Raw genomic sequence first — 17,447 nt, 5'->3', positions numbered from 1 at the left:
TTTGGACTACAACTGCATACAGGCTGGGGCTGGTGGGAGTTGTGGACCCAAACATTGGTAGGGCCCCAGGTTTTAGGGAGAAGGCTGCTGTATCATGGAGGTTGAGGTCCTCTCTGCCTTGGGATCGTGTCCAAGCAGTGTTAGAAACTCAGATATAAAAGTTAGGTGCCAAATGGCTCCTTAAAGCAAGGTTACAGTCTCCAAAACGAAATGTCTAGTTGCCATTTTTGGGCGTCTTATTTTTCTTTTTTTCTTTTTTCTATATATAATTTTTATTAATTTCAACATACCAATTATTATACATTCCACAGAGCTTCACATCTTATACAATCTTTTTGGACTTCCATCAGCACCTCTGATGATCCACCATTTTTATCATTTCTTCTGCATTTCTTAAATTCCTATTGCCTTTAATTATCTTAACTCACAATCCACCTCTTTAACATTTTTGCAATAATTCAAATAATTTACCTCACAAAACTTCTTGCAAACCTACAAACGTAATCTGGTCGTCACAATTACTTTTCAAATAGTCCGTAAATTTACACCAGTCTTCTGTGAATCTGGTCCCGCAGGTTTCGAATTCTTCCGGTTAGTTTATCCAATTCTGCATAGTCCATCAATTTCATCCTCCATTCTTCTTTTGTCGGTAATTCTTCTTGCTTCCATTTTTCTGCCAATAATATTCTTGCTGCTGTCATTGGGCGTCTTATTTTTCAATTTGACTGTGATTGCTTCTCAGTTAAACATCTGGCTAGCTGAGATGACAACCTTGAGCTAGGTTAAGAACTTTGAGAACTTAAAGAACAAAAGTCGTTCGATCCAGAGACAGTCCACATATATATTGGCCCATTCCGACCTCTTTTTCTTAGTGGTGACTGCTCCTGCTCAGGCTGCACAGAAAAAGCATTTTGGTTCCTGAAATTCGTTCCATTAGTACATATAAAATATCAGATAGAATTCTACAGGATGTGGTATTAGTGTGTGAAAACAGTCCAGATTCAGTGATCTCCCAGCAAGCAGCTCTTGATGCTGGAGATTAGGGCTGTGTTATAAATTGACGTATCGCCTGATACTGGGTTTTAGATCAAATCGCGATAACCATTTTTTTTTAAAAAGCGACTTCGCAATTTATCACATGTTGTGTGTGTGGTGTTCAAAAATCACAATATTGGAAAAACCAGGAAGCCGATGCTTCTTCCTGTGTGTGCAGCCCTTCAGCCAGCTCTTCAGCCAGCTCTTCCCTGTCTCCTGCAGCAGCAAGATATAGCTATAAATTACTATTCAAACATCGACCAGCAGATATCACCAAACAGAGCTTTGAGAACCAGTTAGCTAGCTCCCAGTCTCCCCAGCCATCCAAACGGCAAGCAGGGACTTCTTCCCTCAAGGCTCTTGCTTAAAGGCGCCAGGCTGGTAGTTGGCTTAGAGAAAGCCTGCAGGTTCAGACTTCTGGAGCCCTTTCCCCCCCATAAAACCATAAACTTAAAAAAAACAGTCAGACACCTCCCTTTGACATTTGACCCTCTTTCATTTTCCCCTCCATCTGTGTGTGTGTGTGTGTGTACAGTGGTACCTCTGGTTACGAACTTAATTCATTCCGGAGGACCGTTCTTAACCTGAGGTACCACTTTAGCTAATGGGGCCTCCCACTGCCACCGCCGCGCAATTTCTGTTCTCATCCTGAGGTAAAGTGCTTAACCCGAGGTACTATTTCCGGGTTAGCAGACCCTGTAGCCTGAAGTGTTTGTAACCTGAGGTGTTTGTAACCCAAGGTACCACTGTACTGCTTGTGGGTGTGCAAGTGTCTACGTGTGTCTCCCTCCCTGCTCCCATTGGTGGTATTTTTTGGTGAAGCAGCAGCAACCAGCATCAAAAAGCACTGGGTTGTTGATTACTATTATTATTATTATTAACCCAGCCAACACTTCACACTTCGTTTTCTGTAAGCGGCAGCCAGCCCCTTCTTAAAACTGTACTGCTTGGGGGGGTGATTGTGTCTCCCTGTTGGTGTGCCCAACTGATGCTTCATTTGGAGCTATGGCACTATTGCAAGAAGCAGAAAGGCTTATTTAACACTATTTTTTAGCCCCATGTTTCTTTAGCTCAGTCTGCCCTGCAGTGCTTCGCTTGCGCTCTCTCTGAACTTTTCCCCTTCTGAGTTGCTTCCTTCCTTGCTCCATGAACGAGCCCCAGTCATAGCAGTCAACTTTTCCCTTTTCTTGTGAGGAATCCTATTTGGAATAAGGGAATTTCCCTTCAAAAAAGGGAAAAGTTGACAGCTATGGCCCCAGTTCTTCCCTGCTTCTCTCTCTCTCTCTCTCTCTCTCTCTCTCTCTCTCTCTCTCTTGGGATTGTGTCTTGTAAATTGCTTCAGAATAAAAGGGGGGAAACACCCAGTGTTTGTTGTGTGTGCCTTTCTTTTGGGGCAGAAGCAGCCCACAGGTTTCTTACTAATCCAGCCTACGCTGTCAGCCCATGTTAACTCTGCGAGTCCCCCTCCCCAGTCGCAAGCAGGAGGGAAATACAGCCTTGAGATGCTTGTTGGCTTGCAAGTTGCTCCAGAGTAAAAGAAAAACACACGCACACCCTGCTCTGCCATTTGAACCTCTTCTGTGTCTTCCTCCACCTCTCTATGCTCCCCACTTTCTCCTATATGGCTATGCCAAGAGTGGATATTGATGAATGCCCTCTGATGGCTGGGGGGGAGTCAATGTTGAAGGGGCTTGCAAAGAAGTTTTTTGCTATCCCAGGAACAAATGTGGCATTTGAAAGTGTGTTCAGCACAGCTGACAACGTTCTTCAAATACAAAGGGCATCTCTATTGGCAGAGAACGCCAAAATGCAAATTTCCTTTAATAATTTCTGTTCTGTAAAATTTTACCCACCCTTTCTGGTTTGGCCTGGTTTATAAAAGAAATGCAGATTTTCCTGACAATAAAAATATATAATTTGTTCTATTAAAATGTATCCATTCCGTTCTTTCTATTTTGGCCTGGTTTTGAAAAGAAAATTAACAAACAATCAAATGAACTGGTGTTGTGGGATGTATACATTCAACTAAGACTCCATAATGAATTATATTTGAATATCTAAAAGTGTGACACTGACTTTGCTATTTTCTTGTTTAGTAATGTAATCAAATTTTTAGGGAACCTTTGATATCTAATTACATCTACAGATTTAATTTTAGAGAAAATGTGCTATTTAAACATTATTGGTACAGTAGTTCTATAACATAACAGTTGTAACAATATGTTAAAGTAAAAAATTAATGGTTTTAGGCTTGGACCCATAAGTAGTAGCAGTTGCCAGGACATTACCATTTTCACCTCTACATAGCTCCAGCCTTATTTCAGATATTGTGATATATCACAATGTTTAACTGGTGATGTATCATGATGTTGAAAACCAGGTATCTCCCAGCCCTACTGGAGATGTCAGGTGCCATCCAGGTGCCCAGGCATCTTCACTTGGTCACAAGTGGCTGATAGCCGGGTGCAAAATGTGCCTGGCAAATTTCAAACACTGTCCACCAAGGGTTAGTCATGGGAAAAGACCTATGAGAAATATGTTGAGATCTTGTCTACCTACGTATGCATATTTGGGCGCCCTACTGAGTTTGGTGTGAGATTCACTCTCCATACCTCTACTATGTTTGCAACCTTCTTGATGTCCAACTTGAACCCATTGGTTTCTGTGGAGCAATTAAATCAGTGGTTCCCAAACTGTCCGCCATGTGGAACACCCTCCCAACTGATGTCAAACAGATAAACAAGTATCTGGATTTTAGAAGACATCTGAAGGCAGCCCTGTATAGGAAAAATTTTAATGTTTGATATTATATTGCGTTTCTATATTTTGTTCGTGCGATGGAAGTGTAAATGACTACCAGACTTTGAAAAGCTGGTATCACTGGATCAAATTCAGCAATTTTGTTGAATCAAACTAAATAGTTTTAACTGGATTTGGAACAAATGTGCAGTTAATTCTTACTGTTCTGAATTTGATTGTGTTGTTATTATCTTCCTTATTGGGTCATGTGAACCGCTATTCTGAAAAAGGCTTTGTTTTTATAGCTTAGGGGATGCTGGAGATGACTTTAAAGAACCGGGGGGGGGGGGTGGCCCGAAAATGTTTGGGAACCACCAATCTAGAAAACCTCTGTTGTGTTTGGTTACAATAGATGCTGCAGACCTAACTCCAGCTTATCTCTCTTTTTGTCCCCTTTCTCAAGGCCTGACCATCTGAACGGGCACATCAAACAAGTGCACACGTCAGAGAGACCTCACAAATGTCAGGTAGGAACTACTGGATGGAGGAGGGTCTGTGATGATGGGGAGGAAGCCTCTGAAGAAGGTGGTGGAGATGCAAGCTTTCTTCTGTACACCTGGAATTTACCGTGCTCCTTGTAAACTTGTTCTAGAGACACTCTGCTCCTTCCCCCCACCCTCTTCCCAATGTCATCTGCTTCTCCTCCCCTTCCTCGTATGGTCTCTCCTCTCCCTGCCCCTCCATCTCATCCCTACCTTTGTAGCGTTTGTCTCTGCTCTGCTCGCCCTAGGCGATCAACCTTTTCTCTCTGCAATCAGCCTTTTCTCTCTTCGTCCAGCCTGCCTGTCAACAGGTGGGCTCTCAAGGTCCCTCCTTGATTTTAGGGAAATTCCAGTTAGCTGCTGAACGCATTTTTTGTGGGTTCCTCCCCCCCACCTTTGAACATCGCACTGAGCAAAATTGGAAGCTCCCCCCACCCTTTTCTTTTTTTTTTTTTCCTAGCAAGGGGACACACAGAGCATTGCTCCAATTCAACAGTGACACGGCTTTGGGGAAGGTGTGGTGGGGCTGTTTTTTCTTCCTTCCTTTCCCAGTTAACGTAACTGTTTCTGTTTGGATTTGAAGAACAATAAACACCCCTGGACTTGCCGCAGGGAGGAAGCAAGCTCCTTGCGGGGAGGGGGCGACTCCAAAGCCCAGCTAAGGCTTAAGACACGATGGGCGTTCAAGCTGGTTATCGTTTCTGCTAGCTGCTCTACCTGTGACCTGATTGAGCTTGGACCGCTCCAATGGCCTCTGCCACGCTTCTCCTTTCTGAGTGGTAAAAAGATGATCACATACGAGACAGGCATATTGGCTTGCTTGCTTGTTTCGTGAAATGTATACACTGCTTGAACGTCAAAAGAGAAAAGCCAACCTCAAAGCAGTTTACGAAACAATAAAACTATCAGTTAAAAGAACTCTTTAGAACATCCAAAAGCTAAAATCAGCAATTAAGCTCAAAACAGATTAAAACATACATCAAGGTTCGGTTTCTGGATGGCCCTTGCCTGAACAAAAATGTTTTTAGCAGGCTCAGGAAAGAGCACAGCAAAGGCACCTGCCTGCTGTCAATAGGCAAGGAGTTCCAAAGTGTAAGCGCACAAAAAATGATTTCTCACAGGTGCAGAATGTGTCTTATGTGGCACCTATAATGGTGCCAGTTTCACTGATAGAAACAGTCAAGTGGATGTACAGTGGTGCCTCGCAAGATGGAAAACTCGCTAGACGAAAGAGTTTTCCGTTTTGGAGGTGCTTCGCAAAACGAATCTCCTATGGGCTTGCTTCGCAAGACGGAAATGTCTTGCGAGTTCCTGCGGGTCCCCCCCCCCTTTTCTAAGCCGCTAAGCCGCTTATCAGCTGATCCGATAAGCCGCTAAAAGCCGCTAATAGAGCTAATCCGTCAATGGTCTTGCTTCGCAAGACGAAAAAACCGCTAGACGAAGAGAATCACAGAACGGATTCTTTTCGTCTTGCGAGGCACCACTGTATATTAGATAAGCCAATCTTATAGGTAAACCTGTCCCAAGTTGTTGAGGACTTTAAATACTAACAGTAATGCCTTGAACTTGGCCCGGTAGCAAATTGTACAGCAGGTGCAGATCTCTGAGCCCAGGTGCTGTATGCTGACATGGCCTCACTCCTGTCAACAATTGCGCTGCAGCATTCGGCACTAACTGCAGCTTCCTGATCGAACGCATCTCAGTAATCCAGTGTTGAAGTAGTCAACGCATGAACTACTGTGGCAAAATATTGATATCACTGCTTTTACTCTTCTCTTGGGGGCGTGGGATGTGATCTTTAATGCTGTGGCATGTTTTGCTGTGAGTTCCTCATATAAACTTAATATATTTTAAATCACCATCTGTGAGGATTCTGCTGAAGCAGATGTTACCGGGGGGGGGGTGCAGATGCGAGGGTTGAGCCCAGCCATTTTGTCATAGAGTATGATCTTCTTTGTAAAGCTGGGGCTTATTTTTTTTAAAAAATCAGTAGCAGCAGCTACAATGCAAACTTTGGGAAAGAGAGGGGGAGAGAGAAGGCACCCAGAGCTCCTTACAGAGGGTTCTGTAGTGTGGCCCAGGACAGTCAGTAGTAAGGTGAAGAAAGATTATGGGTTCCTGCAGAATAAGTGGGGCAGGGGAGCCAAAAATAATGCCAATATATTTCACATCTGGCAACTCTTGCCCCCCTTTGGTTTCAGATGGTACATGGGTAAAGGTAAAGGGACCCCTGACCATTAGGTCCAGTCGTGGCCGACTCTGGGATTGCGGCGCTCATCTCGCTTTATTGGCCGAGGGAGCCAGCGTACAGATTCCGGGTCATGTGGCCAGCATGACTACGCCGCTTCTGGCGAACCACAGCAGCGCACAGAAACGCCGTTTACCTTCCCGCCGTAGCAGTACCTATTTACTTGCACTTTGACGTGCTTTCAAACTGCTAGGTTGGCAGGAGCAGGGACACAGCAATGGGAGCTCACCCCGTTGCGGGGATTCGAACCGCCGACCTTCTGATCAGCAAGTCCTAGGCTCTGTGGTTTAACCCACAGTGCCACCCGCGTCCCTTGGTACATGGGTAGACAAGTCTAAAAAGCCTGGGGCACAAATTTTCACGGCCCTCTAGTGGCTATGGTGACTCATTTACTGGAAGTAATTTATTTAGTGTTAACTCTATATAAATTTATAAGGAACTCACAGCAAAACATGCCACAGGCTTTTTAGACTCGTCTACCCATGTACTATCTGAAACCAAAGGGGTTCATTGGTTGCCAGATGTGATTCCCCCCTGCCCAGCTCTCCTACCCAGGGTGGATTTGATTTAAATCAAATTGATTTAAATCACTAGTCGGTAAACTTGATCTAAATCACTAGCCAGTAAGACTTGATTTAAATCTCTCTCTTTTTTTATTCCTACAGAAAGACTCATTCTTGCTGGTATAATCTTAATATTTACAACCAGAGGAAGGTTTCATTTTTGGAATAAAAATTTAGTTATATCAAAAATGACTCATTTGGTTATACTGGTAGAAATACATAGAAAGATAATTATTAAATTATTGTGAGGTTTAATAAGTTAACTGTTTATATTTGGACAACTTTTCTGCTGTACTTTATTGGGGGGGGGGGAATCATTTCCTTAATAACAGTTTAAACAATTTATTTAGCTAAAGCAATAACATTATAGCATATGTATCCAAAGTCTGGGCAAAGACACCTGATTTCACCTGGCTCCTCCCTCACCCCTATCCACTGGCTAGCTCTACAATTTGCACCCTACAGTATGGGGGATAAACTGGGTTGGCTTTGTAATCCCTTTCCCTCCACTGTTTTTATTAAAGTCACCCCCCCCAAAGGTCTTTGTAATCTTAAATATATGTTGCACAACACCCCCTCCCCCAAAAACCCTGCAGAAGTTGTGAAGATCTTAGCACCTCAAACACGTAAGATCTTGAAGACAATTGAGCAATTTAACCCCAATTAGATTAAGGGGTTTAAAATAAACTGTGGCACCCACCACCACCCAACCTGGCATCTTCCAGATGTTTTGGAGCCCAAAACATTTGGAGAGCATCCAGTTTGGGAAGACGACCTATAGCCATGTGTTGGTTGGCATGAGAAAAATATAACTTTTTTCAGTTCAGCTGGGAATAAATGATACTTAGCAAGGCATCCTGAAGATCCCATTAAGGGTGTTTATGGGAATTATTTTTTTTAAATACATTTTTTAATATTTGGGTGCATCAGTTTGTATTTATATGACCTGCAAATTTCAATATCATAATTAGTGGTTCTCCTTAGGCTTCAGTCCTGAAGCTGCTCAAGAGCAGATGAATTATTAAGGTGTGTCGCAAATGGCCAGTAAATTAAAGTTTGCAAACTAAAGGTTGACAACTTATTTAACCAGCCTCTGCTGCTGTGCCTTTTAACAGGGGTTTAACATGCAGACATTATAAAGTGGCTGTGTTCATCTCCATGCTGTGAAAACCTTGCCCTGCTGATTTCTTCAGATGAAGCTGCTAGCTGTTAAAGGCAGAAGAACTCTGCAGTGGGTGGGTGTTTTTCTGGTCAGTTGGCAACTATTTGGGTGCCAACTGACCTTAACTGGCAGAGCCCTTATTCTCTTTTAAGATTCCCTTCCATTTCTGAACTGGACCCATCGGATTTCTCAAAAGCATACAATTCTACCAGTGCGATTGCAAAACAGAAATTATTATCTTCTGACCATATTTTTTAGTGTTTTTTTTTTTAAAAAAAGTTATATTTTATATATTTATATTTTCCCATCTCCTAACTAGGAGTTAAGTATCTCAATGCAAAAGAATCCATGTGGCTGTTGGCTTTTCCTACCCTACACCTTTATTTTTCTGCATTCAAGTTTTGGTCTGAGATAAATTTATTTCACATGGATTTATTTTTTAAAAAAATATTTTCACTGTATTTGGCTACCCAGATAGAGCTTTATTAAATGCATGCTGTCTTTTGCATAGGTGTCTTGAAAAAACAAAAGTACAGACAGCTGGGTTTAGCGCTCAAGGCAGTGCACGTCCCTTTTGTGCAATTATATAAATCCCCAACAGTTATAATTACGGAGAAATGTAACTATGGCAAAGACAACTTTCTCTACAATTGTGCCTGCCTTTTTAAGGGGAAAGTGCTTAATGGAATTAGTGTCACTTGTTGTACAAGCAGCCATCACCCAGGGCAAGAGTCATATCTCGCCCCACTGCTGCAAGACAACCAAACAGTCAAGTCACCTGACATTATAATACGCCAGATGATTGACAGGTGGGTTGTCCTGCCCACCTCTCAAATTCGGTTGCGCAGAGGGTCCCAAGCCCTTGGCGCAGAGTGCTTTGCTACTTCAGTAACACAATGAAACTACTATTCAGTTTGCAGTGAAACTACTATATAAAATGATGTCCCCACCACCACCAGTTTAGCCGTGGTTTCAGTAGAATCTCTTGAATCAATGTGGCTTCCGCCAGCAAAGGTACAACCATGAGCTTACTTTAAGCTCCCAATTCTTCCTTTGTAGCCACGCCAGGATTTACTCCGCAGCTCACATCATATATGATAATTGGGTGTGGTTTTGGAGAAACAGCCTTTTGAGCCCAATGGAGAGGCCTGGTAGGCCAGAGCCAAGCCACAGGCTGGAGTTTCCCGACCCCAGGACGGGGTGCCATGTTTGGGAAGGCTGCCATAGAAAGGTTTGTTAAGTGAGTCATCATTTAACGATCATCGCCTTGGAGCCCAGTTAGTTTCTCGTCAACACTGGCTCTACAGTCCACCATCCATTTCCAGCAGCAAGGTCAAAATATATTTTCCTTATCTAATTTTAACTTGGAGCTGATTCAGGGTCTGGAAGGGCAGTCTTTGCACAGGGAACACCCTCCAGGAACTTGATCTCGTGTTGACACCAGGTGGGGCTCAGCAGACCAGTTCACCTGGTCACCTTAAGAGCGAGGATGGGCAGAAAGGAAAAGTGCATCAGATAAGTTTTTTCATGGGAGGAGGGGAGGGGGAAATCCAAGGGGTTACTGGGTGTCATCTTCCACTCCATCCCCATCAGTTCCTTGATCTTTTAAAACTCAGCCGCAGAAGGAAAACCTGGAATGCTACTGATTCTGCTGCAGCCAGAATTGCAGTCGCTCTGCCTTCACCGCCATGTGTGCGACCCAAGACCGACCAAGATAATGAAGATCAATTGGGTGTAACATGGGTGGGGGGCTCTCCCATGCACGCTGTGGCCGCCCCCCAATGCAACTGTTCTTGGCAGGATTCAGCCTTGTGGCCAGAGTCGGCTCATGCAGAAGTGTGATTTGCATGAACTGGCTCTTCCATGTGGGCGCTCTCCACAATTTGTGCAGTCCATACTGGTGCCTTCTGGATGTTTTGGTCTATGACTCCCATCGTTCCCAACCAGCACGGCCATATTGACTGTTCCAGCATGGCAGGGGCGGTTGGGAGTTGTAGCCCAAAATGTCCGTGTTGGGCTGGAGCTGATGGAACTGGTAATCCAGAACTTCTAGAAGGTCGTCAAACGCAGGTATAGAAGTTTGCAGTATTGATTTGAGCATGGAAGAAGAAATGAATTTGCTTTCATTTTTAATTGTGGGGCCATCTCCTGGGGTAATTCCCTTTTTACCTGCCACATTTAAGTTAGTATCTGGCCATCTTCAGCATTAGGTGACAAAACCTGATTCTCAAGCGAGCTAGACTTGTATTCCCTGAAAAACAAAAAGTTAAAAATAAGCATTCAGAAAACTCGTGCTTTTCCCAAATGATTTCATTGCAGAATGAGTTTCTTCCTTATCTAATCTCTCTTACTTCCTGCCTATTAGCAGGAAATTGCCAGCCTCCATGGAATAAGCTCAGAGACATCTACATCCCTAGAGCAGTTGAAACTTCAAGAGGTATTTCTTAAACACTGTTTATTTTTTTAAAAACTTCTCTATTTTTAGTATATTTATCTGCCTTTGCAATGCTTGACAGGAAAGCACTGGAGTTTTCCTTTATTATTATTATTATTATTAACAGCGCTCTCTGATAATCTTAAATTGTATATTTAAAGACATTAACCTCTTAAAATTTGAAATGTTTAGTTTCCTTCAAAGCTGATTGTATTGTCTCTTGTTTTCTTTTTCTTTTTAGTTCTGATTTTAGGCTTTCTGGACTCTTTCTGTATTTCTCTCGTTCTCTTTGAAAGAATTATTTTTGCCAGTCTGCTCAATAACTAACTGTGATCGAGAATCATAATGCCTGGCTTGAAAAGAAATAAGCAAATTAAATGCAGCAACAAATCACTTGATACCTGTTTTTGTTTCCAGTGAGCTGCGTGGCATCCTGGTGACAAAGTAGATTCGGCCTCTTGGGACTTTGTTCTGCACAAGCTCTACCGTGGAGCTTATCATAGCTGTCAACTTTTCCCTTTTCTTGCGAGAAATCCTATTCGGAATAAGGGAATTTCCCTTAAAAAAGGAAAACATTGACAGCTATGGAGCTTATGCAGGAGAACTTCCCAGCAGGTTGTTCTGAAGTTCACTCCTTTGGCGTCCTTTCCATGAGTACGGCTTGCTGTGTTTCTTTGTTTTCCTCTTTACAGCTCTGAATGTGCCTGTTACTTAGTCATTTTGAAATTAAACCTGAACACTTCTCCTAACAGCCCAAAGATTTATATATTTTAATCTGCATCATAGGAACTGCTATCGGTTTCCCACAGGTAATCACTTCACTGGTTGTGTTGGGGAACTACAACTTTCCTCTCGTCCATTGGTTATGCAAAATGCACTTTTAAAACCACAGTGGGTATCGCTTGTGTCGGACCCCTTTCTAAAGTCTCTGTGCCCAGTTTATTTTTTGCTATATGAAAGCTGCCCCTGTTTTGCTCAGCGCAATGTCCAAGTGGTTATATTTTGAATTTTATATATCTGTTTCTGACTTAACAGCTTTTTGTAATGTCAGAGTCATTTCTTAGTGGAATCTATTCATGGGACAAACCACAAATAATTTTGTGTTTTTTATTGCGGTGCTCTGGTCTGGATCCTGCAAGAGGAGGCAGAAATTTCCTCTTAGTGCTTTGCCTATTCACCAAGGGACCTGACCTAAAGTCTCTTCAAACTAAGAGAAAACAGTGATCTATATTCATTTCTTTCCTTTTTTTAAAAAAAACAGAACTTGTTTCAGGCTATTTATGCAATGACGTCTCTCCGTTAACGCCATTCTGCATCATTTAAGGGCCAGCTTCAGTAACTGTGTAACACTGATAGGGAAGGGCCGTAGCTCAGTGGTAAAGTTTTCACCTTGCAAGCAGAAGGTCCCAGCTTCAGTTCCCCAGTGGCATCTCTACATAGGGCTGGAAATGTTCTGAATCCATGGTGAGCTGGTACCAATCAGCATGAACAATACCAAGCTGGGTGGACCAATAGAGTCTGACTCCATATGCGGCAGCAACTTAACACTCCTGATCATCTTCAGAACTCTAGAATTCTAAGGAGAACAGGGAATCCCTGGCAGATTCTTAGCCTTTTCTCCCTCTGCCCAGAATAGACGTGTTTTGGGCATTACAAAGGCAGCCCTAGTCCAGGATCCAACATGGGTGTTGGGTGCCATCACACGGGCACTGGAGAGAGCAGGATGTTTATTAGGGAGGGGTTGACCTCCATGCTGAGCAGGGATTTTCACTTGTAAGGATTCAAATTGTGCCCCATAACCTTTTCTGCTTCTAAAACTCCGGTGAGAGTCAGGCTTGCATGTGTTCAGAACTGATACGTTAAATATATATATACAGAAGAATTCTGAAGCTTGCCTAAATTACACAAATGAAGCCATTTCCGATTGATATTGCATAGTCTGGTCTATCATTTTAGCGAATTTCCCCCTTTTTTTATTCTGCTGCCGCTTATACTATAGGGAAACACTGGAGGCCTTCCCTCCACCCTGCACATACACTTGCCTGAGAGCCATGAGGGCTAGTAACATGGCTCCTTTATTTATTTTTGTGGAAAGTGAGATTAGCAGGAAGCTTAACTCTGCGCACACAAGGGCCTCTCCTGCGGTGGCTTTCCTGCACTCCCTCTGAATCGTGGCCCTGGTGGCTTCTCTAGAACGACCTCTCGCCTCCCCTGCTCTTAGTTTTCTCCGCTACTTGTGGCTGTCATATTCCCTCTTTATTCCTTCTGCCTTCCCACCCCTACCTTGCCTTGTGTGTGATTTCCCCTATGCGCAGGAGTTTTGCCTTTCTCCATCTGGCCCAGGGGCGCTTTCTGCTTGGCCTCTCTCTCCTCCACCACCTTCCCTTCCCTGCCTGCTCCCATTTTCATTCGTCTTTCCTTACCACAGCCTCATTACTGATGTTTGAGGACCTCTCCTCCTGTCCTTCCCATCTTCTCCCTCTTACTTAGATCATGATCGTCCTGGTAGAACCATCTAGCACAGTGTTTCCCAACCTTGGGCCTCCAGCTGTTTTTGGACTACAACTCCCATCATCCCTAGCTAGCAAGACCAGTGGTCAAGGATGATGGGAATTGTAGTTCAAAAACAGCTGGAGGCCCAAGGTTGGGAAACACTGATCTAGCACTTCATTGTGGGGAGCATATAGTGTTTGGGAAGAGTTAGTGAAAGAGTGCTAACTTGGGGAGACCAAAATGAGCCCTGGCTTCGTAGAACAGCCTTTGCCAATGCGGTGCCCTCCAAATGATTTAGACTACAACTCCCATCAGCCCCCAGCCAACATCCTTGTATGATGCCACAGCTGATGGGAGTTGTAGTCCAAAGCATCTTGAGAAGGCAGTCTTAGAAAGTCATAAGCAATGCATTGCATTTATTCTCTTCAAAGTGCTGCAATCTAATGGAGTCCCCAGGGCAACTTTGGATGCTGTGTCTTTGTAGCATTGGTGATTTAAACTGCTCCTTCTGAATAATGGATGTGCTCAGACGCCCATTCTAATCATGGGCACTGAGTTTAAAATTTAGTTATTGGACGCTTATTTACAGGCCAATTTTCTATTTTAAATGTTCCAAGTGGCTTACAGAAGATTAAAAAGCACAGCGAGCAGCACGGAAGGCCATGAATAATTAAGATATCTAAAGAAATCCTAATGGCAGGGGAGATCAATAAAACTAACTTAAATTAAATTTAAGCACTCTGGGCTGTCACCCCTCCGGTCAGGAGCTCTGGAGTTGCTCCAGCCCATCCATGGAGCTCATCTGCCCGATTCTGCTTCTCTCTTCATTCTGTAGAGGGGAGCCCTCAGTAGGATGTGGAAAAGCCCTTCCAGATACCACAGCACTCTGTGTTGACCTGAAGTCCTGTGTTTGCAAGGAGCTGATGGGTTAGAGCAGCCTCGGCCAAGCCTGGGCCCTCCAGAAGTTTTAGACTACAACACCCATCAGCTCCAGCTGAGGCTGATTGGACTTCTAGTCCAAAACAACTCCCCACCAAGCTGGGGGTGTGCCCTAAAACAGCATCTGCTTGCTTGCATCTTGAGCTGGGGTGCACTTGGCAAAGCAGGGCTTTACTCCTCAAACGTTTCTGCCATCGTAAATGAAGGTGCTGGAAGCCTGCTTGTTGATTTCGGTGCCCCTCTTGAAATCAATAGCCTCACGTCACCGTAGTGTTAACCTTAGTAGCGGTGTGTGTCTGCCTGCCTATGCATGTGTTTGTGTGTTTAATGTGGGTTTTGCTGCTCTCCACAGACCTGCAACGCCTCTTTTGCCACCCGGGACCGGCTGCGCTCGCACCTGGCGTGCCACGAAGACAAAGTCCCGTGCCAGGTCTGCGGGAAGTACCTGCGGGCGGCGTACATGGCCGACCACCTGAAGAAACACAGCGAAGGACCAAGCAACTTCTGTACCATCTGCAACAGAGGTAATGAGCGCAACTTCTTGCAAAGCGGGCAAAACGAGAACCCACAGGGCGAGAGGAGGGGAACTCGGGCAAAAGGTTCTCCAAGAAGAGAAGGAACGGCAGGTTTTTTGCAGCTGGCATTAGCAAAGGGTGAACCGCTTGGCTCTTGAGTCCCAAAAACAGTGGTTCTCAACCTGTGGGTCTCCAGATGTTGTTGGACTACAACTCCCATCATTCCTAGCCAGCATGGCCAGTGGTCAGGGATGATGGGAGTTGTAGTCCAACAACATCTGGGGACCCACAGGTTGAGAACCACTGCGTGACTAACACATCCATAGCTGGCTGGCCACATGAGCACAAGTGGGACCATCACAGGTCTCTTGCCTCAACTCTCACACCCACTCAGCCACATCCCCTTGGCTAGCCTGGAGGGGCCAGGTGGTGTAATGGTTGGAGTAGGGCCTGGGAGACTAGGGTTCACATCCCCCCTTATCCATGTGATGATCACTTGGGGGCCAGTCACTGCCTCTCAGCCTAACGGACCTCACAGGGCTGTTGTGGGGATTAAATGAGGAAAGGGAGAGCCATGTACACCATCTTTTAGCGCCTTGGAGTAAAAAGGTGGGATGTCAAAGCAGTAAATGAATAACACGTCTCTGCCAACCATCAAATTCTGAGGGATCAAATCGTGAGGGGCGTAGAAATTTCTTGGAGCAGCCCAGTCTATCAACTAGTCTCCCACACCCCTGATTCCTTTCACCGAGTAAAAACAACACTTGGAAGTATCTGTGGAAGTCAGAGCCAATTCACCTCCGTAGTTGAATGGTGTTTTTCCATCTTCAGATTAGGAGATTTCCAGACAGAGAGCAGGATGGTCCAGGTTATCAGAAATGTGGGGTCCGAAAAGTGAATGAAGTCTCTTGGGATAGGGAGGCGAGATGGGGTGAATTCCCGCCCAGTGCTAAATACCCACAAGACCCCAAAAGCAAACCAGCGGGTTCTCATCAGAACTTCTCAGGTCCCATTTATTAGCATTTTAAAACGGGTAGGTGCCTGATCCTTCACACCGTCACACTTGTTAGTGTGTGTGCTTTGTAAGGGTTGTTCGCACATTATTCTGTACCTGGGTACAGATAGCCTGTATTTGGGTTCAGCTGCTCGTGAGACAGAGTCGACAGGTGTTCATTTTCAAAGGCACCACCTGTTTTCTCAGGTGTGGGACTGTCCCTGCAGCCTCTCTACATGGCCTTAGGATCATAGAATTGTAGAGTTGGAAGCAACCTCCCAAGGGTCATCTTGTCCAACCTCCTGCCTTGATTGTGGGTGGCTTGTTCCCATCAGATATGAGCAGCCTCATACCCAGGGCTGCTCTGGAAGTCTATAAGAAACAAAAAATTAAAATAAAATAAAAAATGCAGTTTTGAAAGGTTCACTCCGCTATCTGGATTTGGAATAGTGGAATAGTATCTGAACAGACAGAATCCAGCTGCTTCATCTAAGGAGCCATTATGCCAAATTTAGTTAAAATTCTTGTAGTTGGTTAAAATCAGTTGAGTTTTTAAAGACTCAGTCCGCCATCTTGATTTTAAAATGCTACCAATTACTGGTAGCCGTTTTTACAAGTCGCCGTTGATAGCCTTTTTTTCCACATATTTCGAATCACATCTGTAGCCATCACATAAAAATGGAAGTGCGTCTCCACAGATAAACACATAAAACCGTACAGTAAAGGTAAAGGGACCCCTGACCATTAGGTCCAGTTGTGGACGACTCTGGGGTTGCGGCACTCATCTCGCTTTATTGGCCGAGGCAGCTGGCGTACAGCTTCCGGGTCATGTGGCCAGCATGACTAAGCCGCTTCTGGCAAACCACAGCAGCGCACGGAAACGCCGGTTACCTTCCCGCCAGAGCGGTACCTATTTATCTACTTGCACTTTGACGTGCTTTCGAACTGCTAGGTTGGCAGGAGCAGGGACTGAGCAACAGGAGCTCACCCCGTCGCGGGGATTCAAACCACCGACCTTCTGATCGGCAAGTCCTAGGCTCTGTGGTTTAACCCACAGCGCCACCTATGTCCCAAAACCATACAGTAAAACCATATTTTAAAAAAGTTTAAAACATACATAAATTAATGATTGTGGAAGGGTGTATTCTTAATGGTCTGCATAGGCCTGGCAGAATAGAAATGTTCTCGGCAAGTAGGCACAGAAGGCGCCTGCTGAATCTCTAGTGGCAGGGCGTTCCACAGGACTAGGACTGTTGGCAACGATGATGCTGTTGTCAAATGAGCCTCAACTCGGGGAACAACCAATGAGGTTCCTGCAGGTGATCTCAGAGGCTGAGCTGGGATTCAAGTACTCAGGCAATCCCCAAGTAGTTCAGGGCTTTGTAAATTAATATACCAGGACCTTAAACCTGGCTCAGTAGAAGATGGGCAGCCAGTGCTACTGTTTAAAAAGTGGTGTCATGTGTTCTCGACCAGAAGCTGCTGACAGCATTCTGACCACCCCATTCTTCACCAGCTGGATCTTGAGAACCAGGCCCAAGGACAGCCCCACATAGAGCACATTATAGCAATCCAGCCTTATGGCTCCAGTCCATGAAACTTCTTGAGAGGTTGTCCAGGAATGTGCAGAGTACCACCTCCCCCCAAGTCTGCTGTTGACACCCCTGATTTGGGGAGAGGTGTTCAGCCTGTAGTGTATGGGGTGGCTCACACTGTCTTAAATACGTTTGTAAGCTAGTTTGGATACTTGTGGTTTTGGGAGGTTAATGGGGAAGGTAAGGCC

At 44.6% G+C, this 17,447-nt stretch overlaps 1 protein-coding gene and 1 long non-coding RNA gene across 8 annotated transcripts in view; both read left to right on the top strand.

Annotated features, from left to right (window-relative positions):
- The window catches only part of PATZ1 (POZ/BTB and AT hook containing zinc finger 1), a gene marked incomplete at its 5' end in the record, with an annotated part of 32,577 nt that overhangs the window by 5,988 nt on the left and 9,142 nt on the right, over positions 1-17,447 (top strand). For 3 of the 7 annotated variants that reach the window (XM_082203156.1, XM_082203154.1, XM_082203152.1), the window contains 3 exons: positions 4,238-4,301; positions 10,655-10,726; positions 14,508-14,679. In XM_082203156.1, coding sequence (XP_082059282.1) covers positions 4,238-4,301; positions 10,655-10,726; positions 14,508-14,679 — 308 coding nt within the window. The remainder of the gene's footprint in view (positions 1-4,237; positions 4,302-10,654; positions 10,727-14,507; positions 14,680-17,447) is intronic. The other 4 variants (XM_082203157.1, XM_082203155.1, XM_082203158.1 and 1 more) reach the window with 2 other exon arrangements.
- LOC309521193 lies at positions 4,308-10,648 on the top strand. Its single transcript, XR_014214548.1, has 3 exons — positions 4,308-5,499; positions 5,794-9,020; positions 9,099-10,648. It is a non-coding gene; the product is annotated as an uncharacterized lncRNA (long non-coding RNA).

Source organism: Podarcis vaucheri (assembly GCF_965113315.1).
Source record: "Podarcis vaucheri genome assembly, chromosome: 16".
Taxonomy (NCBI): Eukaryota; Metazoa; Chordata; class Lepidosauria; order Squamata; family Lacertidae; genus Podarcis; species Podarcis vaucheri.
Note: the sequence above shows the minus strand (reverse complement) of the source record. Positions and strands in the feature narration are given on the sequence as shown.